Below are 27,673 nucleotides of genomic sequence, written 5' to 3' on the forward strand. Positions count from 1 at the left end.
TTCTGCAGTTATATCGAGCTGATACATTTTCCCTTTTCATCGTAGTTCGAGGAGTTGGTGTATCTGTGGATGGAGAGGCAGAAATCGGGGGGGAATTACAGCCGTCATCGAGCCCAGACGGAGAAACACGTTGTTCTTTGTGTCAGCTCCCTGAAAATCGATCTGCTCATGGATTTCCTGAACGAGTTCTACGCGCACCCGAGGCTGCAGGTACCGCCACCCGATCGGCCTCGAAACAACGTGTCTGGCGCATTGATTTGTTGTGCTCGGAGGTTCCGACGTCATGTGATCAATCAAAGTCGGTATTTGTGTCTCCAGGGCAACTTATTCTCGGCCAATGTAACGGTACGAAAAGAACTCGGCACAGAACGGGTGTTTATTAACCGATTGTTAACCGACCCATTTTGCTTCTACGACGAGGGTCGTAGATAAGCGGAGCAGCTTCAAGTTTTTGTTTTTCTTTTGTTAAGTTAGACGTTGAAGGGATTTATCTCCAGAATGCGACGAACGATGGAAAAATGTACTTTTCCATGCTTTTCACCCGTTTCTGGAGGTTCTAAGTTTGCCCTCGTTGGTCATTTCTCCATTAGGTGTGAGTTACGCGTAACGTTAGAATCCGGTGGATTGCCACCTGCTCCGGGAGTCTGACCCGTAGCTTCCCTCTTTGTCTTGTTTCAGGACTACTACGTGGTGATCCTCTGCCCCACGGAGATGGACATCCAAGTGCGGCGGGTCCTTCAGATACCCCTGTGGTCCCAGAGGGTGATTTACCTTCAAGGATCCGCTCTGAAAGATCAAGATCTCATGAGGGCCAAGTAAGGAACTCCTTTTCTCTCTGGAAGTATCTGGGGGGCCAGTGGTGGCCGTAGGGACCATTGCTGCAGTCGCCCCAACTTAAAACCGCGCCTCCTTCGTGTTTTTCTAGGATGGATGACGCCGAAGCCTGCTTTATCCTCAGCAGCCGCAACGAAGTGGATCGCACGGCAGCCGTAAGACCTTCCCTTGTGTCCCCCGTTCAGATTTAACCGGTCGTTGGTCTCGCCTTAGATTCAGGAGCCGTATGTCTATCCCATGCATGTTTAATACCCCTCACTGTATTACCCTCTACCACCTCTGCTGGGAGGCTGTTCCACTTATCTACCACCCTCTCGGTAAAGCGAAATTTCTGTTCTTTAGGACCACCAGACCATTCTCAGAGCCTGGGCTGTGAAGGATTTCGCTCCTAATTGTCCTCTTTACGTTCAAATTCTGAAGCCCGAGAATAAATTCCACGTGAAGTTCGCAGGTGAGTTTAACATCTTTTTTTTTTTGCGAATTTGAAATTCTACATAAAAACATTTGGTGTAAATGCCGTTCAATGCCGGTGGTTGTTGACTTTGAATCGCAGATCACGTGGTTTGCGAGGAGGAGTTTAAATACGCCATGCTGGCCCTGAACTGCGTGTGTCCCGCCACGTCCACCCTCATCACCCTCCTGGTCCACACCTCCAGAGGACAGTAAGTAAAAAGACCTCCACCACCTGGCCCAAATCTGACCCCTTTTCTGTTTTTTTTTTTTTTGTTTGTTTTTGTTTTTTTTTGCTCCACCAAAAAACGGACCTTTTCAAATATTAATAGAAAAGGGAAAGTCTGCGGGGGAGATCTCGGCAGAAAATGGATTTGTGGGTCAGATATTTCACAGCTCCGGTTCCACCGCGCCCGACGCTGTTCTAGAGCAGAATGTATCCGTATGCCGGCCGTCCTCCCCGTAACCAAACAGCAGATTTTACGCATAAACCTGTGAAATGAAACCATTCCAAATATTTAGTTTTGGATTTGATACATTTTGATGTTCTTTAGGACTTTATTCATATTGTAACAAGAAATGTTTTTAGCAATCGTCGCGTTTGGACCCAGGAGACCGCTCGAGATTTCTGGACTTTTTTTAATCTAGAGGGTCCACTGCCGTGGGGGCACTGAGTAGATTCCGGATTCATTCCAAAGCCCCATTCCGTTCCATTCCGTTAGTCAGCCCGAGCTGGAAAAGTCGCCCGCGACATTAAGGGTTCACCCTAAAGGGCATGTATTGGGGTACATTCATAGGGGGTGATAGTGAAATGCGCCTCGCGTACAGCTCGCCGTTTAGTGAATAAGCCCCGCTCGTGCTTCCAGGGAAGGCCAGCAGTCCCCAGAGCAGTGGCAGCGGATGTACGGGCGATGTTCTGGAAACGAGGTGTATCACATCCGCATGGGGGACAGCAAATTCTTCATGGAGTACGAAGGGAAGAGTTTCACGTATGCGGCTTTCCACGCCCACAAAAAGTAAGAGCCTCCGCATGTTTAAATCTCCTCACTGTATTAGCCTCTACCACCTCTGCTGGGAGGCTGTTCTGCCCATCTACTACCTTCTCAGTGAAGCTCACCATTAGCCTCTAACAAATCAACTTTGAGATACTCTTTTAGCCCCTTTTTCTTACCCTCCTTTCAAGGGCATATCGTTGGTGAACCCAGCCCCCCCCCCGGTGTAGAACATTGGAGACTTGTTGTATCTGAGAGTGGTTTCTGTCCTTTCTTTCTCCCCCGTTGACTTGCTTTAGGTACGGCGTGTGTTTGATCGGCGTGAAGAGGGAGGACAGTAAGAGCATTTTACTGAACCCCGGGCCGAGGCACATCATGGTGGGGTCCGACACCTGCTTCTACATAAACATCACCAAGGAGGAGAACTCGGCTTTCATCTTCAAGCAGGAGGAGAAGCAGAAGAGAAAAGGCAGAGGGCTCTTCGATGGACCGTCCAGGCTGCCCGTTCACAGCATCATCGCCAGCATGGGTACGTTCCCCGGAAACCTCCCGTTACTCGTCTGCGGAATGTGTTACAGCGTATGCCGCTCCGTTCACTGAGACCTGATGTCAATGTTTGGGGTGTAATCATTTATTTAATCAGTCTTGATGTTTAGGGTTGCCCAGAATCTTTAATCAGTCGTTGGTCTCGTCTTAGATTCAGGAGCCGTATGTCTATCCCATGCATGTTTAATCCCCTCACTGTATTACCCTCTACCACTTCTGCTGGGAGGCTGTTCCACTTATCTACCACCCTCTCAGTAAAGTAAATCCTCCTTCCATTCCATCTCAGTCTCTGATTCCTCTAGTGTTAGATTCCAGTCCCTTGTTGTAATTTTTCTCCTCCTGTACTTTAAATCCCTTTATGTATTTAAATCCCACCCCCCTCTCTCTCTCTCTCATCTCCCCCTCTCTCTCTCATCTCCCCCTCTCTCTCTCATCTCCCCCTCTCTCTCTCATCTCCCCCTCTCTCTCTCATATCCCCCCTCTCTCTTTCTCATATCCCCCCTCTCTCTTTCTCATATCCCCCCTCTCTCTCTCTCTCATCCCCCCTCTCTCTCTCTCTCATCCCCCCTCTCTCTCTCTCTCTCTCTCATCCCCCCTCTCTCTCTCTCTCACCCCCCCTCTCTCTCTCTCTCACCCCCTCTCTCTCTCTCATCCCCCCCCTCTCTCTCTCTCTCATCCCCCCCCCCTCTCTCTCTCTCATATCCCCCCCTCTCTCTCTCATATCCCCCCTCTCTCTCTCATCCCTCCTCTCCCAAGCCAGACATATTGAGCTCCCTTATTCTTCCCTAATATTGTTATAAGAATAATAATTTAATAATGATAGTTATTTTGAATCCGACGGGTCCTCCCGCTGTCCTACCTTTTATAACGTGTCGTGTTTTGGTGCCGTGTTTATGAGAAACGTCTAATCTTCGCTGTACTTTGTCCCACGCGGAGCGTCCTTTTCTCTGAAGCCAAATCTTCTTAAAAAGAGAAAAGAATGAAAAAATAACACTTTGTTAATAGAGAGGCACTGGAGCTGAGTGATTGGCATTTCCTCCCCAAGGAGCCCACCGGGGAATATCCTCCAAAAAACGTTACGTTTCGTGCCTGTTGAAAAACTCAGAGGAATAGAATAAAAATAGCCTAAAATCAGCAGCGATGGGACCTGCAAAGGATTCTGGGAGAAGCCCCGAGAGGGTCGTTTTAATGGACAGACAAAATAATAAGTAGTCAGGGAGATATTTCTACATGGATGAGAATTTTACTGAAACCGGAGAATATATTCTAAAAGCATGTGCTGCAAACCCAGAACCTGCCAGTAGATCGGCCCCCGTCTAGTCGCCCTCTACCACTTCTGTCGGGAGACCGTCCCACTTATCTACCACCTTTCTCAGTAACATAACAAGGATCCTTTGATGGAAGCAGGATTTCCTTTTTAAGTGAACCATGATTTTGTGGCACTTGCTGCTTTACTAGAGGCCGGTTGGTGAACCTTTTCTCCAAAACCATCCATGTAGGTGGTGAAAAGGCTTGAAGACGATAGTCCCCCCCCTTCTGTTTACTCTCTTCTGCCCCTAATTCAAGTTCAAACCAGTTTAGACCCTCGTATCTAATTGGGGATGTAGGACGGCGGGCTACACAGTCAAGTTGTCTCTCAAAATCTAGAAGTGGAGATCTGAAGGACTTGGGCCTTTCTTCTCCAAAGTCTTCTGCTCCATGGGCCGTTGTCACACTTGTGTTCTAATCAGAGTGAAATTGTAGCCATGAAACCGAGTTCTACCTCCATTAGTGAATGAAAGCTTTCTTCCAAAACTCATTCTAGACTCTTGACCTCCCTCTGTCTGAAGACATTACCGTCTCGGTCCTGTTATATAAGACCAGATGGAGCGTCCTCTCCGAGCGCCTCGCGTACCAATCACACGCTCGTCGAAAGGAGCGCGTTCTATAACAAGCTGCCGGATTTATTATCTAGAAGAGCTTTTCATCCCCCTCCGAATGATGCATTATCTTCTCTTATTATGTTCACTGTGATATATTTCATTAACGTGGCTTCCCGAGGAGTGTGTCGGACATAAAAGAAGAACATATTCTGTAATGGGGGGTGAAAAAAAGATACATGATGAAGACATCACAAGGAATTTGCCTAATGGATCTTCCTCGTACCTGAAAAACATTCTGAACTCCTAGAAAACAGGGGCATCAGGGGAGGAAACAAAAGAGAGGGGGGGGGCAGAAGAGAGACTGGCCAAAATAACAGGGTATTTGGCAGGTATGCTTTAGTGCGCCGTTATAAACCGATTGTGTTGGCATAACTGTTTTGGCTTCAAAGAATATTTGCCGCCTAAGCTGATGTGGAAAGTTCAGGGGCATTTTTAATTTGGGTACTAAATTTGTTGCCCGGGGCCTACATTCACTCTTTCATTCACTCACTGTCTCACACTCACGCTCATTCACTCACTATCTCACACTCACTCTCTCTCTAATGCTCTCTAAATGTTTCCCTACCTTCTCTGCCAACCGCTTCTGCTTCCACTTGCACATCTTCTTGTTCCTTATCTTCCTTCTTTGTCTGCATGTGCCAAAATGGCAGCGCTTCCAGTGACATCTGCTCACTAGATCCTATAAATAGGTGAGAGGACGTCGCCGAAAGTGCCGTCATTTTGCCCTAAGGTAAACTTCTGCCAACAAATCTCCCCCCCCCGAATTAAGGATGCCATCGATCCCATTTTGGTAGAAGTTCGCTCCAGGTTGTGTCCAAGCCAAACAAGGAATGGTAAACCTGGAAAAAAAAATTGATACAGGAACGAAATTTGTTGCCCGGTGCCCATATTCACTCACTCACTCACACTCTCATTCTCGTTCACTCTTTCTCTGCTCTAACTGTTTCCCTACCTTCTCCACCGACCCTTTTCGCTTCTGCATGTTCTTGACAGAAGGTAGAGGAGGAAAGGTGAAGAACAAGAAGATCCGGAAGTGGTCGGTGGAGAAACATTTAGAGAGTGTGAGAGAATGAGATTGAGAGTGTGTGAATGAATGTGAATTTCGGATTAAAATTCTGAGCTTTTCGTTTTTTTTTTTTTTGTGGGAGGGTCGTGGCTTCGTACAAATCACAGAATTTGCTCAAATTCAGTAAATTTGAAATTCGTACGAACCCGAATGAACGAGTCTAATTCCTATCAATCCAATCCTGCGCAAACCGAAAACAGAGACATGCGATAATGTCGTGGATTTTATTCACACACGGTATGGAGGGCTGAATCTTTTTGCTTTGTCTTTGTATCCTTGGGTTCTGCGTCGCCGTAAGAGCTGCGTTACCTCATTAATCTCTTCCACAAGCGCAGGACGGGTCACACAATGTCAAAAAAACAACAACAAATCCGAGCCGCGCAGGATCGGCCCACTGGGACCAACCAGCTGCTGCCCTGACATTGTTACAACATCAGGGTACCTAACAGCCCCGTAGAACGAGGAGGAAGGGGCATTAACTCTTTCACACACATGATGGAGTAATACTGGGGGGGGGGGTACGGTGTTAACCCTTGATATACCAGTGCGTATTGCTGCTTTATACAATGTCGTTTAAATAATAGTATGTGATACGCAGCACTTTCTGGCTTAAAAGGGGTTGGGGAAACATATGCAAATAAGGAACACGCATGCAAATTTTACGGCACAGAGCCACGGGGCGCAGAGGACACGCCGGTCTCTGCGGCTATTAACAGAGCGAAAGGATCCTTTCCTTTGCCCTTGGAATCTGTAAACTGTTCTTGGTGCATCCTCTGGATTTGTTGGCTCATCGGTCTTTACTCTTTACGCGGCTTCCATTATATTAGAGGACTAAGAGACTGAAGGATCTCAATATGTCCGGCTTGGGGGGAGACATTGACATTGCATAAAGGGATTTGAAATGTTAGAAGAAGAGGCCATACTCTAAAACTAGAGGGCCAGGAGCTTTTTTTAATGTTACTGAGAGGGTGGTAGATAGGTGGAACAGCCACCCAGTAGAAGTGGTAGAGGGTAATACAGTGTGGGGATTAAACATGCATGGGATAGACATACGGCTCCTGAATCTAAGACGAGACCAATGACTGATTAAGGTTTGAGTCTTTACAGCAGGAGAAACGGGCGACTAGACGGGGGGCCGAATGGGGCCGATCTGCTTCTATGGCTTCTATGTTTTGTTTTAGTTGCATTTGTTTCTACTGCTTCGTGACAGGTGCCAGCTCAGGTCTAGGTCCATGACTCAAGCAAACAATCCTTATGTCTGTAATTATTCCTCCCCGTGTCTCCCCTTTAAACTCTGTTAATTTCTAATCATCGCTCGCCGGGGGGTCCCTGGAGAGCAACAAACTCCAACATTTCGGTGACTTGATATCTGTCAAACCTCCCCGTATGTTTCCTGGAGCAGATCTGTCAGCTTCCTGATACAGACTGACCCTAAACTCTTAAAAAAAATTAATGAGGACGAGAGACCGCCAACTCCAACGCCTACTACCTCCGAAATGACAAGCTCCACCGACTCAGCTATTTCGTTTCAGACTTGAAGGTCTGGAAAGACCGATTGAATCCCATTATCTGTCTCTGTTTTAAGGAGCTTCAACGTCTTTTGGAATACTTTGTCTCCTGAACACTAAAAAAAAGCCAAAAGCAGACCTCATGAGGCCACAGACCGGTCACAAAATAAAGGAGACCGCCATGAATGATTGGGACTTCCTCAGTTGGATGGCTGGTGGATTTTCCATGCCTTATCAGAAGCTTGGGGCAGTAGAACATGTTAGGTTTCCAAGTTAGAATGTTGCAGGAGAACAAACCCCGAGCCGGGTCTAAGGGTCTAATGACTCGCTCGGGGCATGTATAGGTAGCCAAGGTTTTATATATTTGTTGTTTTTTTTACCATGTAAATCTAGGTCTCCGTTGACTTTCAATGTTTGTTTCCCAGGCACGGTGGCCATGGACCTGCAGAATACAGAGTGTCGACCGGCGCACAGCAGCAAACTAACCCTCCCGTCGGAGAACGGCTCGGGGGCTAGAAGACCCAGCATTGCCCCAGTGCTCGAAATTGCAGACAGCAGTACGGTCCTGCCATGTGACCTCCTGAGTGACCAATCAGAGGATGAGATGACACAGTCTGACGACGAAGGCCTCCCCGTCCTTGAGTAAGTATCAGCAAGAGAGCAGATTCATTGTCAACGTTGGTTGCCCCTCGAGATGGACCTCGCTGATGGGTGGCCTTGTCTCGAGGTCGGTTTGCCACACTTACAATAGCGTGTAATTCCAGCAGGTTCTAAGGGGGGTATCTTTATTCCCATTAAATCTTTCGTTGTCAATGACTACCGATAGTCGATGACCGAGACTCGGAGACCTCTTCCGATGGACAATGGCCGAGCTTCTGGAATGGCAGCCACCGCTCTCTCTGCTTCTGTAACAAATCAATGCAACGGTTAAAGTGGGTCAACCGCATTCTTAAGTCCTAGATTTCACAATTTGTTATTCTTGGTAAACCAAAGACCGCTTACGTATTGATCGAAACCTTCATCTACGCATTAGAAACCAACCTGATCTCCATGCCAACGGGCCATTTTAACATAAATATTACTTCTCTTAAGGAAAAGCTTTACTAGCAACGGTCACCAAACTGAATTTACTTTGTCTCCAAAATCGATTTAATCAGCCGGAAAAAAAAATAATAAAAATCACAAAAAAATGACAAAACGGCACAAATAAAATGTAATAAATAATAATTTAAATAAGTCCCTCAAGAAATAGAAATAAATTCTACCGATGTGATATATATATATAAAAAATAAAATCACGACCTACTTTCAGTATCCGTAGAACCTAAATAACTGCCCCCTCGGAGTACAGACCGCTAAGAGATGCTGATACCCCCCCCTCCGGAAACTGCAACAAAACACTATTTACGGAATATGTTGTGTGTTGTACGGAAAGGGAGTTTTCGTATGTTCCAAGAATACATGAATAATGTTGATTTTCTGGGTAAATGTCTTTTTTATATAAAAGGTCGGAGCGTGCGAGATTAACCACGGCGCAATGCTGCCCCCCAGTGGCCGGTTAAAGGAAACCAAACAATTGATTTGCAAGCGAATTGAATTTCCAAGGTCTAATTTTGCGTCTTGTTGAATTAAATTATTATTTTTTTTTATAAATATTATTATAATTTATAATTTTATCACTTCATTTGTTTTATTTATTTATTTTTAGGAGGCCCTGTTTCAATGCAAATTAAACCCCCCCCCCCATCATTTTTACACATTACACCAAACACTTTTGTTCTTTTTTTACGGCAACAACCTATCAGTAGCTGCTTTTGTGTCACATGACAATTAAGCATCCCCTAAAAATGAAGAATGCGGCCATTCAACAGTGCTAAGAGCAGCCTCGATTATGATATAAAATATTAATAAAGTTAATTTTTCCTTCAAATAATTTACAAGTTGGCTATACAGAATATTCCACCTCGCTTCAAGGAGTTCATGTATCTGCATTATATAATAGAGCTTTGCCGATCGATGGAATTGCTTCCGGGTTCCAGAATCATATTGTGTCCTGTCGCTCCGCAGGTACGTGAAAGGATACCCTCCAAACTCCCCGTATATCGGGAGCTCTCCAACCCTCTGCCACCTTCTGCCTTCGAAAGCCTCGTTCTGCTGCCTCCGCCTGGACAAGGTACGCTCGCCCCGTTTAATATTGTGATAAAAAATGCATTTCTGGAACCAAAAACTCTTTTGTTGTACTGATACTTTTTGCCAAAGCGGCTGCTCTCGGTGTTACCTCCTGTCTTTCCGTACGCGTCATCAGGTCCTGCATAGATCATTCAAAATGGCCACCGAAAAAATCAAAAATCCTAATGCTCGATGCCACCAAATGGTCTGTTTTTAGGTTCTATTATCCATTTTTGGGCTCGTTAATTAGAAATATGTTCATATTAGTAATGGCTGACATTCCAGTAGAGGCTCAGCACAGCGTTGTAGTTTAGCAGATGACCGGCGGTGGGTTGCCCACTCGGTGGTGATTGCACACTGACACCCCATTCCCCCCCCCCGTTCTGTGTCTCAGGGCTGCAAACACAACAGTTTTGAAGACGCCAAGGCCTACGGCTTCAAGAACAAGCTGATTATTGTATCGGCCGAGACCGCCGGCAACGGACTGTACAACTTCATCGTCCCTCTCCGTGCATATTACCGATCCCGCAAAGAACTCAATCCCATCGTTCTGCTCCTGGACAACCCGTACGTTTTTCTGTTTGACTTTTTGCTAGAGGTCCATAAGCAAAATATTTATGTTCTGTTTCTCCCAATGGGTGAGGCCCAGAGCCTCTTCTAGCTTTCTTGTCTCGATGCATTTATTGGAGGTTCTAGATCAGGTCTTCTCGATCTAAGGTTCATGTACTCCAGAGGTTCTCCTGATGGATCTTAGTTGCATTTCAGAACCTAAGGAAGGTTCTTCCTTAGGATAAGTTGAATGCTAGACTGAAACGGGGCACTTGGGTGTTCTAGAGCAACAGAAATCCACATCGCCGCCCCGATCATCTTGCTTAACTATAGATGTTCTCTCATCGTGGTTACATGACCTTCCACGTCTCGTCCACAGGCCTGACAATCATTTCCTGGAGGCCATCTGCTGTTTTCCAATGGTCTACTTCATGGTGGGAACCATCGATAAGTAAGTTGGCTTTCGACAGATCTAACCGCATAAAAAAGTTGGTATCGACCCAATTGTAAGCAACCTAAAATTATTTTCCACTGTTTTAAAACCATAAACAGTAGATCCTCTTATGGATTAGATGCGAGATAATCAAGCCAGAGGCCATACCACATCCCATGACCCTGGAGATAATCGGTCCTTAAGTTGAACGTCTCCTCACAGCAAACATTTAACGGATAAACCTTCATCGGAAGGAATACATGAACTCATTAAAGTAACGACTTTTTGTCTTTCCTCAGCCTGGATAACTTATTGCAGTGCGGAATCATTTACGCGGACAATCTGGTGGTCGTGGATAAGGAGAGCACCATGAGCGCGGAGGAGGACTACATGGCAGATGCCAAGACTATCGTCAACGTGCAAACGATGTTCAGGTGAGGAACCTCTGAGTTTATTCAACGTCATTAGAAAACTAGCACAATAGGAGAAATCCCTACCCGCTTTCCATAACAGTCACCACGCAACGCCCCTCGTAATTAAACTCGGGGGGGGGACTTTCCCGTTTAGACATAAAGACGGAGGAACCTTTTGTAATGAGGAGGTTGACTGAATTGTGAATTAGGAGTGGGAGTGAGGAGGACCTCGGCCTTTAGCTTCTCATCCGCCAGCTGCCCCCGGAATGTTAGAACCTCGGAATTTTAATAACCTTTTTGAACAACAAAACATTCCAAGGTCTTCTCCGTCGTCTCCTTTTTAAATAACATTTTTTTCAGAAGCGTTTCTAAAGCCTGAAAACCTTTTTTTTTAATTTTTTTTAATTTTTTTTTTTTTTTTAAAAGCCAGGTCACTCTGGGTTAACGAGGCAGAGGTAGTTTTTTATTTAACCCCCCCATGTCTTTCTCGTACGAAGGGAAAACGTATCGGATTGGGATCGGATGTTTCGGGTGGGTTTAGCACCAATAACAAAGGTTATTTAATATCGTCTTCGGCTTTCGGCAGCAGATCTAACCGCATAATAGTAAAAGCTGCTATCAGCCCAATTTTTTTTGTTTTTTTTGTTTACGAATTCTCTTGGGTTTTGCATTAAATATTAAAGCCCCAGCCGATGTCGGTATACGAGCAAATCTTTCCTACATGATACGTGGATATCCGCATCGACCGGCCTTCACCGTTGGGTTCGTTCTTGAACTTGGCCGGAAGGGGGGGGGGGGCGGCGGATGTAGGAATGGAAGGGCAGATACGCGAGACGTTGAAACAGTAACCCTTTCTTACCTAGCGCTTTGTTTCTTTCTCCTTTTACAGGCTTTTCCCAAGTCTCAGTATCACCACCGAGCTCACGCATCCCTCCAACATGCGCTTCATGCAGTTCAGGGCAAAGGATTGTTATTCCCTCGCTCTGTCCAAACTCGAAAAGGTAAGGGCACCTAACGCAAATTCTAACCGCCCCCCCCCCATAGTGCCCGGTGGCGTCCCACCTCCCAGTCCATGCCTATGGGGTTGGTGGCCGCGGTGTTTGTGGTGGCCGTTCTATATAAACGCAGCGATCTATAAACGTAACGTTATACCCAACCGCTGCGTGTTCCGATGACGATATCCTTGCCGTGTTTGCAGAAAGAGCGTGAGAATGGATCCAACCTGGCGTTCATGTTTAGGCTTCCGTTCGCTGCCGGCCGGGTGTTCAGTATCAGTATGCTGGATACGTTGTTATATCAGGTCAGTACAACTCTCAGCCGGCTTGGGGCGCTACAGGCGGCATCTCGTTGGTCTTTTGTATCTCCTTTGAGGCACACAGCTTACAAAGGGTAAATAAACACGGGCCGTCATCCAAAAACTTTGAGAAAGTTACATTTTAATACTTTTTGGGGGGGGGGGGTTTCTTGCCCCGAGTAACTAAGTATCTATTTTATTTTGTAGCCCATTGGCTTAAACATTATCCATCTCTTAGATAATAAGATTTCCTGTCACGCGCCTTCCAAGCTCCATCTGATTGGTTGTTCATTTGCATATTTTTTTTTTTTTTTATGTCTTCATAACTCGTTTTAAATACAAGAAAATATTATCTTTTATATATCTTTGGGGAAATTCAGACACATTCTCGCATTCTAATGATAAATGTAAAGGGCTTTTTGTGATGATGGGTCCGCTTTAACCGTGTGAAAGCTCAGACAAACAATTACTTCCAAATCTCTCTCTTTTGGGGTGTTCTCTGTAGAAAAGGATCTCCAGGCGGCTGCTAATGGGGGGGAATGAAGGACAAATGAATGGCTGGAAACTCTTTTATTTCGTTTCAGTCCTTTGTAAAGGATTATATGATAACAATCACCAGGCTGCTCCTGGGCCTGGACACCACGCCGGGATCCGGATACCTCTGTGCGGTGAGCATGGACCCTTCTTCCTGTCTTTAGAAGTCTTCCAAGGGATGGAAGGCCCATAACCTGACATGGACTTCAACAAAATGGCAGCACTTCAAGTGACGTTCTTTCCTCTGATCCTCTAATCGGAGGAGAGGACGTCACCGAAAGCCCCACAATTTGGGTAGAAGTTCATCTTGGGACAAAATGGCGGCTCTTTTGGTGACATCTTCTCCATGTTGTAGCTGATACATAGTATTGTAATAATGTGATATTATCCCTGACGGTTAATTGTTGCCGACCTTTGTATAGAAGCCTTTACGGACCCTTTAATCTACATGCGATTGGTTTTTAGTGCCGCTTCCTGTAACAAAAAACTTTATTTCAGATGAAAATCACAGAAGACGATCTGTGGATCCGGACGTACGGACGGCTGTTCCAGAAACTCTGTTCCTCCAGTGCCGAGATCCCGATCGGGATTTACCGCACCCAGTCTCATATGTTTTCAACATCGGAGGTGAGGCGCCATGTCAAGGTCGACCAATAACCATTTGGATGGAATTTTTTTTGTTTTGCTGATTTCTCATTTTCTCTTCTATGCGATACATAGTTACATTTTATACTTTATATATATATATACTATCCCAATACGGGAGTCATGACGTACGCTTCTCTCCTGTATGCTCCTCCACTGGGGCTGTTGTAGTTGGTGGCCTTTCCGGGCCTCTTTTTTTTTTTTTTTTTTTTTTTTTTTTCAGATATTTCCAAAATTCTGATATATTCTGTTTTTGCTGCCTAAATTCTTAGTCTTATCTCAAAATAATAAGCCTTTCTTCTTAATCTTACAGCCGCATGACATCAGAACGCAGGTGAGTCCTACTGCTTGATATCCGAGTGATTATATATATAATTAATATTATTAATACCAAACTACTACAAAGTATAGATTTTCTTTTACATTTTTTTGTTAACTACATATAAATTTGTACATTTTTTTTTTTTTTTTTTTATCCTTTTATATGATATTTTTTATACTTTGACCCAAGCGGTCAAGTCCCTGACCGTCTATTTCGATGTTCCAGTCTCAGATCTCGATCAACGTCGAGGATTGCGAAGACACCAAGGACGTGAAGGAGCCGTGGACGGCGAAACCCAGTCACCGGAATTCCACGTCCAGCGAGCCGTCGGAACACCCGCTGCTTCGCAGGAAGAGTATGCAGTGGGCCCGGCGGCTCAGCAGGAAGGGGAACAAGCAAGCAAGCAAATCTGCCGAGTGGATCAGCCAGCAGAGACTTAACCTCTACCGGCGATCGGAGCGGCAGGAGCTATCGGAGCTGGTGAAAAACAGGATGAAACATCTTGGTCTGCCTACCAACGGCTACGGTAAGTCAACGGGGGGGGGGGGCGCTTATTGCAATTTGCATACAGACGTTCATCACCAACGCTCGGGTTCCATTCATCTGTTGTGTTAATGTGAGGTTTGTAGACAAGTCGAGAAATACCGCAAACGTACATGGATAAATACTAAGGGTCGGGGATTGTAGTTTCTGAAATAGATGAGTCAGAAGATGCTGGTGGATAAATGGAGCAGCCTTCCAACAGAAGTGGTAGAAGGTAACCCAATGAGGGAATTGAAGCTTGGAAGGAGAGGCAAAAGGCTGGACTGAAAATAAGCTCCATGAAGCTATGCTCCATGTATCCATCTTTGGGGCCCCAAATCTATGTGCCCCTCTTTCCTCCCCTGATGTCCCTCTCTCCTCCCCTGATGCCCCTCTCTCCTCCCCTGCTGCCCCTCTTTCCTCTCTCGATGCCCCTCTTTTCTAGCAGCTCAGAATGTTTGCTGGGAATGAGGGTATCGCAGGGTTCTACAGCCCTAAATGCCTCCTTGGCCATTTGGAACGTTGGTAGTTGTGCCGTTAGTGGTCCCGTAGAACGATGCCGAAAACATGCGCGTGACATTTTATGGCCGATGTTGTGAGATGCTGCGCGACCCACGCTGAGACCTCAGAGGTTCCTTCTAGACGGGTTATCTCGGGATCTCTAAGGTCTTGAGAGGCTTCATGAGTCGGCGTCTCGCTGCATGAACCTCGTGGATACGAGCGGAGCTTTGGAGGGTGAGCCCTTTTATCTCGGCATCTAAATATAGATCTATAACTCGCATCGCTGGAGCTTCTCAGTTCACTCGCCTCCATGTCAATCCAACAAGTGAGTTGAGACGCGCCGTTGCTTCTGAACCTCATACTCTGTGTCGTTAGTCGATATCCAATGAGTGTCTTGTCTGAAGAGCTTACACTCTGTAATGTTGGCTCCGGTTTGTCTCTTGTGTTCTCGTTCCTTGACGTTTCACCGCATTACCTCCCCTGTGGGCAGGGATTCGGTCAGATGCCCCATACACGATCAATGTCAAACCCTGTGCAGCCAATAGAAACTAAGATCTTCTTGGCGCAGCCAATGAGAAATGGGGTCTTCTTGTTACTGCAGCCAATAGAGAATGGGATTATCCCCTTATTGCAGTTTATGATATGGAATTTTCCACCCACTGTTGCCAGCGGGATACAGAATCTTCCCCTTACGACAGCCAATGGGAAATAGGGTCCCCCCCCTTGCCGCACCCAATGGGAAGTGAGGTCTTCCTATTTGTGCAGCCAATACGTGGAATTTTCCAACTACTATAACCAGTGGGATATATGCTCACATAGCCAATGGGAACGTCGGGCGGGCGGGGGGAACATTACCTTACTTGTTTCCTATTGGATCCCCTATCTCCACGTATGCAGATGGGTATTTTGTATGTTCTGATTGTGTGGTGTATGTAACGTGTTCACGGATTATTCCTGCATGAAGGAAAATGAGAATGACCTTTAAAATCCTGATTTTTAACGGAATGTTTTTTGTTTTAAATGTTTTTTTCCCTTTTATTTTTGTGATTTGGTAAATTCATGCAGGCAACAATTTAGAAAAATATAACATTTGGTAACAAATACTGTTTTTATTATTTTTTTTTTTTATCCAGAGTAGGTTATTTTTTATTTATTTTTGCCCCGGTTGATTATTTGAGAAATTCTGTAAGTTTAAAAAGAAAAAACATGTTTTTAATGGTATAAAATAAATGGGACAAAGTTTGTTTTCCAATTTTTTTTGGACCAAATGTGCTCCAGGTTTGTGATTTAGGAAACATCTCGCCTTTTTGTGACCGTTCTAGCTCGCGTGGGTCGGTCATGCGCCGGCATGGGCCATACCATCATACCACGCCAGAAGGGGGAGCTCTTGGAATGTTCAGACGTGACTTTATTTGCCGGTTAATGCAGAACCTGTCGTATCTTCTAAGCTGATTCTCTCTCTCTCTCTCTTTCTCTATGTCTGTACTTTTTTTCCCCTCTCGTTTCTGTATGTCCTGTAGAGGATGTAGCAAATTTAACTGCCTGTGATGTCATGAATCGGGTAAACCTTGGAGATTTGCAAGGTAAATTCTTCTCCTTGGGAGTCCAACTTGACTCAGCGCTCAATGGGTCCATGATTATGCCAACTCGCCAGCAGGGTCCCATCCCGGCTAGATAGGTCTTCAGGGGCAAACCAGTCATGGTCTTGGCATGGGCACAACGCACATACCCCCACCCTTAGATTACGCAACATCTGATTTATTAATAAGGTTTTTTTCACTTAAACGGTGGGAAGAAAGGGATTGGGAAGGGGCAAAAATCTGAGCGACATGAGTAACATTTCTGGAGCTCTTGGGGGTTTGCCCAGCCCCCATTCATGTATTTATAATGATACCCCATGCATACGTGTCCATCCTGGAAAGTAGGGGGCCTTGTACCTTACACAAGGTTACTTCAATCAACCCTCGTGGGTTTCATGCCAGGTCCGCAGTTAAAGCGTCTTCTTAAATGACCCTTTAAACCAGTAGAGCATTATCCGCCATCTTTATGTTCTGTTAATATATTTATTTATTTATTTTATTTAAAAAAAAAATATTTAAAATTTTAGCACAACATACACACCTTGTCCTATTAGTTAAATCAATTTATTTTAATTTTTTTTGGGGGGTGGGCAAGCGCGCAGGGGTAGTTTTATGTAAGTGGGAGGAATGGTTGGCTTTATACCCCATTGATGTGCTCATCTATACAAAAACTGAGCGAAAACAGTTTTTATGGAAGCCCCCACAATATATTGCCAGTTTGATAAAAAAAAAAACAAAAAAAAAACATGGTATTCCATTAAAAGCTACAGACGGCATCACATTGATCACTTTTACCTGATCTGCTGGTCTGCTCAGCAATGCGTTCATGGCAATATACTCAGTGGGTTAGGAAAGGCTTTGACTCACTGCATGAATTCACCAAAAAAAAAAAAAAAGCTTCTTCCTTGGAGCGGGACGTGCCGCAAATGTGTTGCCTACCATGATGTAATAAACAAACATTTTGTGATGGTAAAAGGGTTTGATTACCGGTCACATGATGGATTTCTACTCTCCAGCGTTCTTACTGCAGCACATAAGCAGTTAAAGAGGAAGTTCCATGTTACTGCCTTTTTGATGACGTCATTTTAAAGAATTATTTGGTCATAGAATTATTAGATTTACTAAATTTGTTATTTCGTAAGAATGTCCAAAAACAAGGAGGGACCCCAACAAAACAAACAAAAACGAAGGAGAAAGCGCCCAATTTTCGTTTAAAGTTTGTTGTTTTCTCCTCTCTCTTTATCTCTCTCCACTTCCCTGTCTCCTCTCTGCATTTTTCTCTCCTCTTCGACTCGCTTCTGCAACCCAGTGTAGCCTCGGCGCACACCACGGGGGCAACATCTTACCCCGTTAGTCGGGTCACATGGGAGGAACGGGGGAAGAGGTTGCCCGCATGATGTGCATGGAGGTCACCCTGCTGCGGAAGGACTCTGAAGAGGAGAAAAGGAAGCGGACAGAGAAGCGGAGACAGGGAATCGGTTGTCTGAGAAGTTAAGGAGAAAAAGAGAAAAACAAATCAACAAATTTTGCGTTTTTTACAGCAGAAAATACGGTGATTCCAGCACCATGGAATGTGTCTTCGAGTTACGCTGGAACTTCCTCTGTTATGAGTTTTCTTAAGAGGTGCCGAGTCTTGCAGTAAAACGACCTGAGACTTTAGAACCGCGTTCTCCATTTTCACCAAACCCCCTTCATTCTTCATCTTCACCCGTCTACAAATAAAGCCAGTTCATTCACCCGCATTCCATGTGAATGGCCAGCATTCTTTGTAACGTTCTAACCATATTTTTCCTTCCTCACAAGATCGTCGGAAAGCTCATGTAGGTGCATTTGTTCCCCGATATATGGTTCATGAGACACTGAAGGACGTTCTTGTGGAACCCTACGTTTCATTCCTAATGTTGGGTAGACTTTGAAAATTGGGTTTGGCCAAAGAGGTGGTCCTTTGGGGACCTCGTGGACCTCATCAGAGGCTCCCGGTGGAACTCAGGAGTAATCCAACAGTTTCCTCAATGGAAACGCCGTTGGATCTCGTGGATTTTCAATAGATCTTTTTGTTTTGTGATTCTGTGAAAAAAATTCTAATTCGGTTAACCTACAATTTTTTTATACAAAAACCCAGGTTTTAAGTATTGTTGCCTGATTTAAAGTTCTAGGGTTCCAAATAACTGATTAACCAGTTAAAGGCATAGGATTACAACTCACGTTAATAATGACTTCATTACATTGATATATTTGGTTTTCATATCGATTGATGATATTTTGACAAATTTTTAAATTTCTCTAATAGAGAAGTCAGCCGTGGGCCGTGGTAGATTCTAAAGAATTTTTCGTTTTCAGACAACAAATTTCATTTCCTGGACGAAATTCGGAGGGCTTTTTCCATTTGGAAGCAAAGTTTGTTGTCACTCACCCTCGCTCATGCTTACGCACGCTCTCATTCACTCTCTATCATTCTCCTTTTTGTCACTGTCTCTCTCAAAGCAGAGGTGGTAGAGGGTAATACAGTGAGGGGATTAAACATGCATGGGATAGACATACGGCTCCTGAATCTAAGACGAGACCAACGACTGATTAAGGTTTGAGTCATTACAGCGGGAGAAACGGGCGACTAGACGGGGGCCGAATGGGGCTGATCTGCCGGCAGGTTCTAGGTTTCTGTTATTACATGAACCAACTCTGGCATGGTCGCTGTCCCTTCGGGGCTCGGCCAACTCGATACAGAAAACATGGTGTCTGATGTATCCGGGGAGCCGACGGAGCGCGCCGCTGATGTAATAAAACGCTCCGCATGTATACAGTTGTCTTCTCTTTCTGACAGACGAAATGAACGACCACCAGAACACGCTGTCCTACGTCCTCATCAACCCACCTCCGGACACGCGCTTGGAGCTCAATGACATCGTGTGAGTATCACGGGGGGGGGCTTTAATGGGGGGGACAAAAGGAATAGAATGTTCAGAACGTGTTTAATATTTCATAGAATGTCTGTGATAAAGGAACCGATTCTCTTTGCAGGGATGAGGATCTTGTACTTTATCTCTAGAGGAGAACTTTGGCTTTTTTTTATATCCAATTTATCTTTAAATCCAGGTTTTTAGGTCATTTTTTTTTTTTCCTCCGCTTTGCAGGTATTTGATCCGCTCCGATCCGCTCGCCCACGTCGCCAATGACTCAAACGCCCCAAAACACAGTAACAGCTTCAAAACGGAACAGGTGGGCAATCCAGAGACCAGAGACGAGACGCAGCTATGAGGAAGGGCCGGGGGGGTCGGCCCGGACTGTGCCTATTCACCCCGCGTGCGCGGAAGGAAGGCGAATCCATATGTTCTGCCGGTACCGTCATCCGAGGGGCTGCTCGGCGCTCCTGAATCTTATGGGATAAGTGGAAGAAGATGGTCCTCGGATATCTCCACTGCCATTAGTAAAAGGAACCTTCCTCGCGATGACATCATAAGACTTTATTGGGCAACATGGCGGCTTTTTTGTACCGTTCCGTCAGAGGCCATCGAACAAACCGGTCGATTTCACCGAAATCTCTGCGTCTTAAGTCCATTTTCACATTATAACGTTATTTAAAGCTTGCAACGGAACTCTCATCTACGTTCTGTCATTAACCATTTGATACATAATATCATCGCATCATCCCTGCAAGTGCTTTATTCCTCCTGGCATGAAAACAAGTCTGGATTTAACCATTTCATGCTGAGCCGTTACATACAACGTGTAACACGCCGGGGGCCGCGGGAAGTCGAAGTCCCCGGAACGAGATGAAATGGTCTGTACAGCACGGCGGCAAACGGTTCGTTTTTACTCCAATTGCCTTAATCCATTAGACTGCATTAAATCTTACTTTTTTGCGAATATAAAGACACCCCCAGTTAGTAAACATATCATGTTTCTGCCCCCCATCACGGCCAGAATGTATACCAACAGATAGAAAGCCAGAACCTGCTGGCAGATCGGCCCCCATCCGGCCCCCGTCTAGTCCCCATTTCTCCTGCTGTAAAGACTCAAACCTTAATCAGTCCTTGGTCTCATCTTAGATTCAGGAGCCGTATGTCTATCCCATGCATGTTTAATACCCTCACTGTATTACCCTCTACCACCTCTGCTGGGAGGCTTTAAAACTAATTTTTACAAGGCCACAGTCTATAAAATAAAATGTATTTCTGAGAATACAGCAGCGATTTTCTCCAAAATGTCTGATAAATTAGTTATATTATTCCACTTATAATTAAAAACATGTATCGTCATATCACCCATTTAAAATGCACAGGGGCCCCGCGGGTGGCATTAGGCAAGCCCTGGTCCACAAATGCCTTGCGCCCCATGGGTTTTTTTTTTTTATTTTTATTATAAGCTATTTTTATTTTAGAATTCAGAGGTTATGTTAAGCGTAATAAAATGCACTAAATTGCCTCTTACAGGGACCAAGTCAGTATTACTCGCCTCTAACGCAAAACAATAAAAGGAGACAATGAGAAACCTTTATTCCCGTCTCCATACAAATTTTATGACCCATCCTCATTTTTTTTACCCTCTTTTTGTATCAATGTTAAAATTAGGACTCGAGAGTCCTTGGAGGATCCTTTAATAAAAAGCCTAGGAGAAAAATCGCAATTGTTAAAAAATAATTAAAAAAATATTACTAAAATCATGGATTTTTAAAAAAATAAATGTAAAGTGCTTTGGAATTTAATGCGATTAACCCCCTGTATATTTCAAAGAAGATCAAAAAAAACTATTTTAGTAATTATCATGAATGGAAAGGAAGCTTCCCCCGTCCTGGGGTAATATTCAATGCGTATCAGAAACATATCGACAATCAAAGGGTTAAATATAATCCCGGCCGTGATAGATGTATAATTTTTTTTCTATTATGAATATTGATTCATTTAGTTTAGAATCAGTGAGATGCTACTTAATAACAAAATTCAATTAAATCGACATTTCCACTTTAATAAAATATACAAATAAATGCGAAAGGCTTTCAACGCGGTTTATTGCAAATAGATATAAAAATAAAATAATCACGGAAGCTTTCATCAGATTTCTCAGAAATAAATCGTTTTCATCGTAAATACAGATATTGTGCTTTTTAAAAGAATTTCAGTATTTATATTGTGTTTATTGATGCTTTGTTACATATTCCATGCAATAATTCACCTTTATCATTATTGCCCTAAGGTGCTCTTCTTATGCTACCTCTTCATATTTTTGGGTCAGAATTGCTGTTTCTTCTGTGCAAACATATAAACTAGCCTGGATGTTACATACGGTACCGATTCTTTTAGTTTTTTCTTCGATACATTTCAGCCGATTAACAAACATCTGGAAGAAATGCGATCAGTAAAAAAAAAAAAAAAAAAAAAAAAAAAAAAAAAAAGAATCATTAAAATATTAAGATTTAGGAGAAAAGGTACATGTGCTAAATTCCCAAAATTATGCCAATTTACAATATTGATTTAAAGCCTTTTTTTCCCAGTTTTGTATTTTTTTATATATATTTTTCCTGATTTGGCAATTAAAATGCAAAAAAAACCAAACAAAATGTATAATATCTGTATTTATTTATGTTATATCTGCATATCATATTAAAAAGGTATTAGTATTTGAAAGCACAAGCAGCAAAGTGATTGGTTTCCATAGCTATATTATATATAAATATATAAGATTCCATAGCTATAATATATATAATATATATTATATATATATATATATATATATATATATATATATACATATATATATATATATATAAATATTGCTATATAATATAGGATTCCATTAGCTATATTAATATCTAATATATAATATATATTATATATTAGATATTAATATATAATATATATTAATATTAATATCTAATATAGCTATGGAATCCTATAATATATATATATAAACATAGCCTGTGGTCCCAAATAACAGAGAGCCCATCATTCGCTGGAGTTTGATACAGATATATTATTTAGGTTTGATAAGCTGCATATAGGCATGATTGTAACCTGAATGATAAATAATATTCTTTTATATTAAATATAGCCGTATTGATAAGGTTGATCTTTAATATTAAAGATTTCTATGTCAATGTTTTCCTAAAAATCTCATGTGTATATAGATTTATTTTTTTTGTCTATATCACAATATCAATGCACTTGTAAAATATTTAGTAAAAATATACTGAATGCAAATATGATATTATAATAAAATTCAACTTTATACAGCACTAAATTCAGTACATGGCCGTATGAGAAAGCATGAAACAGGCACTAACCTTTTAAAAGAGTTTTTTTAAGAAAAAATACAGTTTTATGGCGTTTAGAATTTATTTTATTATTATTTTAGAGTTTCTTTACATAAGTCCCGTAAAACAAATAATATATATATATTAAAATAATAAAATAACAAAACTCAAAACCCAAGCTGAATCCTTAGACAATTTGTGATACCAATACTTACCGGGTTTATTTTATTTTATTTTTTGAACCAAAATTGGTTAGTTTGGTAGTTTTATAAAGACTAATAAGCACAAGCTGCCTGTTCTTAGAAGGCAGTTCAACAAACAAAACATTCTACCCCAGCTTGTCCTACATTTAAAGGATGACAAAAATTGCAATGATTTGTGAAAATTGTCAAAATTTAGGCAAATTTTAATTTTCCTTCTAAACAAAACAAGGTGCAGAATGAAAAAAATAAAATTACATTTTCAATAAAATAAAACTACAGTATTTTTTTGGGCCTTTTAACGTTGGTCAATATCTTATATTTCTGTTTGGCAATTAGGTCTGTAATTTATAGTACAAACTGTATTATATTTTTTATTAGAATAATTTTTTTTTCATGACATGTCTAAATATCAAAACTTGATAGATCAAAATATCAGAAATCACACAAAATTATGTATTATGAGGGAAATATGAGATGGCTCCCCCAGTATTATTTTTTTGTATAATTGATATATATTTTTTAATATAACTGGATGTTTTCTGTGCTCTATTATAACTTTCCCAAAAATAAACAAAAAATAATCTCAAAATCTCAGTAAAATTTTTCTGTTCATTTTTTTTTTTTTACATTATTTGTTAACACAAGACCGTTAACGTTCCCATGCGTTGTGCCAATCCCACGATCCTTTGCTGCATGGCCGGTCTTTACATTTGGATTGGACGATTATGTAATTAGGACAGATTAGAACTTGTTACGAATATTTGAACGGAGTTCTGCATTTCTTACGTCTGCTTTGATAACGTTTGTGAATAAACGATGTGATGTAATATTCAATGTATCTCCTTCACATTAACCTCTCTATTTCTAGGAAAATAAAATGAAAAGAGTATTTCAAAATAATAAAAAGCATGTATTTTTCTTACATTTGTTGGATTATTATTTTTTTAATTTATGGGGGGGTCAGAGATTAATTTAAATTAATATCAGAGAGATTTAATTTAAATTAAATCAGAGATATTAAACTCTAAGGTTTTTTGGGGTTTTTTAATGTTTTTTTTTTTTTAATTTAGTTTTTTTAAATAATTCAATTTTGTTAAAATTTTAAATCTAATTTCTGATCTGCCACAAATGAGATTATTATGAAGATATAAACATTTACAGACTCGGGTCTTCCTCGTTACAAACGGTTGACAAAGCTAAACGTTGCTTTAAGGTGCTCAGCATGTTCAGAACCGCCAGCTCGCTATCTGCCCCCAGCTCCTCCTTAGTAGGACCTGACCCCTGACCTGGGTTAAGGGACGCCCCATTGGGTTCAGGATCAGATTCCGGGAGGTGAGGGGCCGTTTCTGGAGGTCTTACTCCAAACTGCAAACCTTTTGCCACTTTGCAGAAGTGGAGATTTGATAAGACGCCGAGGTCGTTGTTTTCTCGGCCAACGTTTTCTACCCGGCCAAACCAATCATGGAAGGGCTTTAGTTTCCGGTTGTACAGATAATTTACGTATTCCAAGGAATCCATTCTTTTACCACCGGTAAAGTTCGAATGATTAAATTTAACGGCCTGTTGTGTACAAAGCTCATCCAAGTAATACGGAATTCTGAATGTCTTTGGATCGCCGTCAGAAGATTCTAATTCTAGAGTTTTTGTGTTTTTTCCATTTTCTTCACAAGTTCCCTGCTCTGATACTTTTGTTAGCATTGAAAACACAGACTGGTAGGGTGTTTTGGAAGATTTAGTTGATAGGTAATCCCTCAGATCCACGCGATTGTCTTTCTCAAGTGGGTTCAGCTGAGGAACCTTCTTCCAAGGCTGGTTTGTTTTATTAGCATCTCCTCTCTTCTGAGTTCTGTGGTCAACGAGTTCTGGCTGGCTTTGGTTGCGTTTTTCTAGAGTTTTAGAAATTTTGTAAGATTCTTGATCTGCATTTTTCGATTTGACCGTTCTTGTTGTGTTACTCTTTACGTCATCGTTACTGATGGGGACGTTAATATTACAGGACTCTTGGTCGTCTGTTGAGTCCTCCCATGTTCGGCTCAATTTTTCATGAGTGGTCGAAACATAATCAGGTGGTTTCATCTGAAGATGGCTTGTACTACAGTCTCGGGGATGTAACAGCTGGCCATCAAGGATACTTTTGGTTTCTCCAACGGCAAACTCGATGTCTTCTCTGTCATCTGGTTGGAGACCATCAACGCAGTCACCAAATCCCACCAGTTCGTTATGATGACCTTGCGTCTCACAAATTCCCATGTTTATCGCTCTGAAGTCGTCATGGGGCACCACGTTGCCCAGATTGTAAGATACCCTCTTACAATTAACATAGACATGTTCTGAGCTGGTGTTACCATAAAGAGCCTCTTGGCTTGTTGGGTTTGGACTTTTAGATAGCTCTATATCATCGCCCAATTCACTATCAGTCTCTAATTTGATGTTATTGTCCGAGAAGGCAACTCTACTGAGCTTCCGATTGTTAAGTAAAGAGGTTGCCTCTACCACCAGCTCTGTCTCATCATCTGCCATATTCTCAAGGCTCTTCAACCCTTCAGTTGAGGTCACTGGAGCCAACAGGTCTGCTATGGAATAGGCATTTGGATCAATTTCATTGGTTTCTGTAGGACATGTAGAGATCGAGGGTACATCTTCTATACTTGCTACACTGTCACAACTCGATTGTAAGTCTTGAGTTTCCGAAACACTTTCTTCTTTTATGACATGATCAAAGTTTAGGTTGTCGGTTGACTTAACCAGCCCAACTGTAACCAATTGGATTGATCGTTGAGATTGTTTGTCACGGAACACGTTCAGATCTGGGAGGCTTACATAATTCTTTTTTTTGTCTAATCCGGGCTTTTGCAGAATGTTGTTTTTGTTATAGTTCGATGGCAGATACGGAAGTGAGATTTTCTCTGTAGGGATAAAAAGAAAAGACAATATCTGGTAAATAAATATAAATAAAATTAACCGTAACCCAAGAAAAAGTTCCAGGTCACAGGACATTCATCCCTTTCCCCTATATAAATATCATACAAATTTAACGCAACTTCTTATCACTACTCACTCAATGGTGTAAGAAAAGTTTTCACAAATTAAAATAGTTTGGAATGAAGATTTTTTTTTTTTTTTTAGGACACATCGCAAAAATGCCTTCGAAAACTACGCCAAAGTTTCCCGTCTCTTGTGACATTCCGTCAAAAAAAAAGGTTTCTGCACAAAAATAAGTTATTGAAATTTTAATTTACCATTTTCAGCTCGATTACAATTTCCATGGCGGCGTCTGGGATTTTCTGGAATCCTTTCTCTGCGAGATTCTGACTAAGAGATTGACTTTAACTCGGTCATTACCTTCAAGAAGGTCTTTGTCTGCTGGAGGACCTGGATTGGATTTCATGGACGGTGGTTCTGTAGGTAATATTTTTAGACGTTTCAAAGCGCGCGTGGCCGTTGGACACGGTTGGAATTCGTCACAACAATTTGCGTGGTATTTCCAAAATTTCTCTTTTTCCGACACCACATGCAACCGTGGTAAACTCCCGTTGGTTTTCTTGCTCTTTCGGGTTGAGGCATCAACTCTATCAACGCTCAATCGGGTTTGGGGTAGTCCATGTTTAGTATCCTGAAGAGCATCGTCTACACCAACACCGCCATTTTGGAATTGGCTTGTTACGAAGACATCGTCCATGTGCTTGACCTTCAAGGACTTGTTGACCAACTGGCATGGAGAAGATGAAGAGCCAACTTTTAAATTAAGAGTCTCATCTTGAAGATTGACGCTCAGCTGGTAACCGGTGTCGCCATCGGATGTGGAGTTAACATCCTTAATACATGAGAAACACGGCTGCTCGTTTTCCGAGTTGGAATATTGGCTTTGTTGGTATTCTACGCAAACTTCCAATCCACCTGTGGGCTCTCCTTCGCACCCTGCTCCTTCCGTGTCTTCATTTTTTGAAGATGTTCCCAGGTTTTCAGTAAAGATATTCATATCCCTGCCTGCTTTCGGTCGATAGTCCGCTTCCTTTCCATGGAAATCTTTGGGAAGGTGGCAGAAGGTGCTCCACGTTTTACATTTTCTCTTTAATGTTACGGAGTTGCAGGTCACAGCTTCTCCCGCGTCCTCTGGGATATTAAACGCGGCCAACGAAAGACCCGACGACTCTACGCGTGTTTCGATGTACTTTACAACACCTGAAAACGAAGAAAAACGTTGGTGAAATGATGATGATCCACAAAACCTTCCATTCATCCCCGTATTCTGTAAACCTACCAGTAGCACTGTAGTAGACTTCATTTATTTTCTTGGTGGCATCATCGCTGTGCTGTAACAAATCGAAACGCCGCTCAGTCTCTAGTCCCGCGTCAGGCGGTAATTGCAGTTTTTGGCCGTCGTGATGTAAAGTGGTGACCCCAGTTGTGTTCTCGAGTCTTTCTGGTGCCACAGAATGCACGGGAACCGCGGAGTTATAGATCACGCAATCCATGAACCCCTCGTGGAGGGGAACAAGACCCGGGGAACTGAAACATCTGGAAACCCTTCCTACATCTCCACGTTGGTCTCCTTTAAAAGCTAAAAAGTGACCCAACTCGTTCATTTTTAGGTCGTTTTCCACTGTGACGTCGCAGCCAGATTGCGCAATTTTGGATAAAAAGCTGGGATTGTGAAAAGGCTTCTTTTCTGTATCGAGTGCACGGTTTGCTTGATTCTCTGATGGTGGCACGTGGACCTTTGGCGGGTGGTTGTTGAGGTTACAATACGATAAATTAGCTCCAGCAGCCAAGCAGGTCCCTTTATCCTCTCCGTGGTTCTTGATCAGATCCCCGTCAGGCCTTTCTTCGGTTCCGTTTGCCACTTTGTTTTTCCACCGCTTGGCCAAGAAGCAGACAATCAAACACATAATCAGGGTGAAGGACAGGCCACCTGCAGAAGATCAAGTATGAAGAATGAGCAT

At 42.7% G+C, this 27,673-nt stretch overlaps 2 protein-coding genes across 2 annotated transcripts in view; one reads left to right on the plus strand and one right to left on the minus strand.

Moving 5' to 3' along the window:
- Positions 1-20,012, plus strand: part of KCNT1 (potassium sodium-activated channel subfamily T member 1) — a 58,266-nt gene extending 38,254 nt beyond the window's left edge. Inside the window, exons 11-30 of the mRNA XM_053473680.1 lie at positions 46-210; positions 679-815; positions 926-989; positions 1,177-1,285; positions 1,388-1,496; positions 2,151-2,300; positions 2,576-2,805; positions 7,744-7,960; positions 9,386-9,491; positions 9,882-10,054; positions 10,416-10,487; positions 10,769-10,903; positions 11,772-11,883; positions 12,081-12,182; positions 12,761-12,844; positions 13,209-13,337; positions 13,669-13,689; positions 13,903-14,203; positions 19,102-19,186; positions 19,412-20,012. Of these exons, the coding sequence (XP_053329655.1) occupies positions 46-210; positions 679-815; positions 926-989; positions 1,177-1,285; positions 1,388-1,496; positions 2,151-2,300; positions 2,576-2,805; positions 7,744-7,960; positions 9,386-9,491; positions 9,882-10,054; positions 10,416-10,487; positions 10,769-10,903; positions 11,772-11,883; positions 12,081-12,182; positions 12,761-12,844; positions 13,209-13,337; positions 13,669-13,689; positions 13,903-14,203; positions 19,102-19,186; positions 19,412-19,535 (2,625 nt within the window). The 3' untranslated portion in view covers positions 19,536-20,012. The remainder of the gene's footprint in view (positions 1-45; positions 211-678; positions 816-925; positions 990-1,176; positions 1,286-1,387; positions 1,497-2,150; positions 2,301-2,575; positions 2,806-7,743; positions 7,961-9,385; positions 9,492-9,881; positions 10,055-10,415; positions 10,488-10,768; positions 10,904-11,771; positions 11,884-12,080; positions 12,183-12,760; positions 12,845-13,208; positions 13,338-13,668; positions 13,690-13,902; positions 14,204-19,101; positions 19,187-19,411) is intronic.
- The window catches only part of UBAC1 (UBA domain containing 1), a 105,128-nt gene that overhangs the window by 31,913 nt on the left and 45,542 nt on the right, over positions 1-27,673 (minus strand). The gene's annotated exons all lie outside the window — the stretch shown is intronic.

This window comes from Spea bombifrons, chromosome 8 (genome assembly GCF_027358695.1).
Source record: "Spea bombifrons isolate aSpeBom1 chromosome 8, aSpeBom1.2.pri, whole genome shotgun sequence".
NCBI classification, from domain to species: Eukaryota; Metazoa; Chordata; class Amphibia; order Anura; family Pelobatidae; genus Spea; species Spea bombifrons.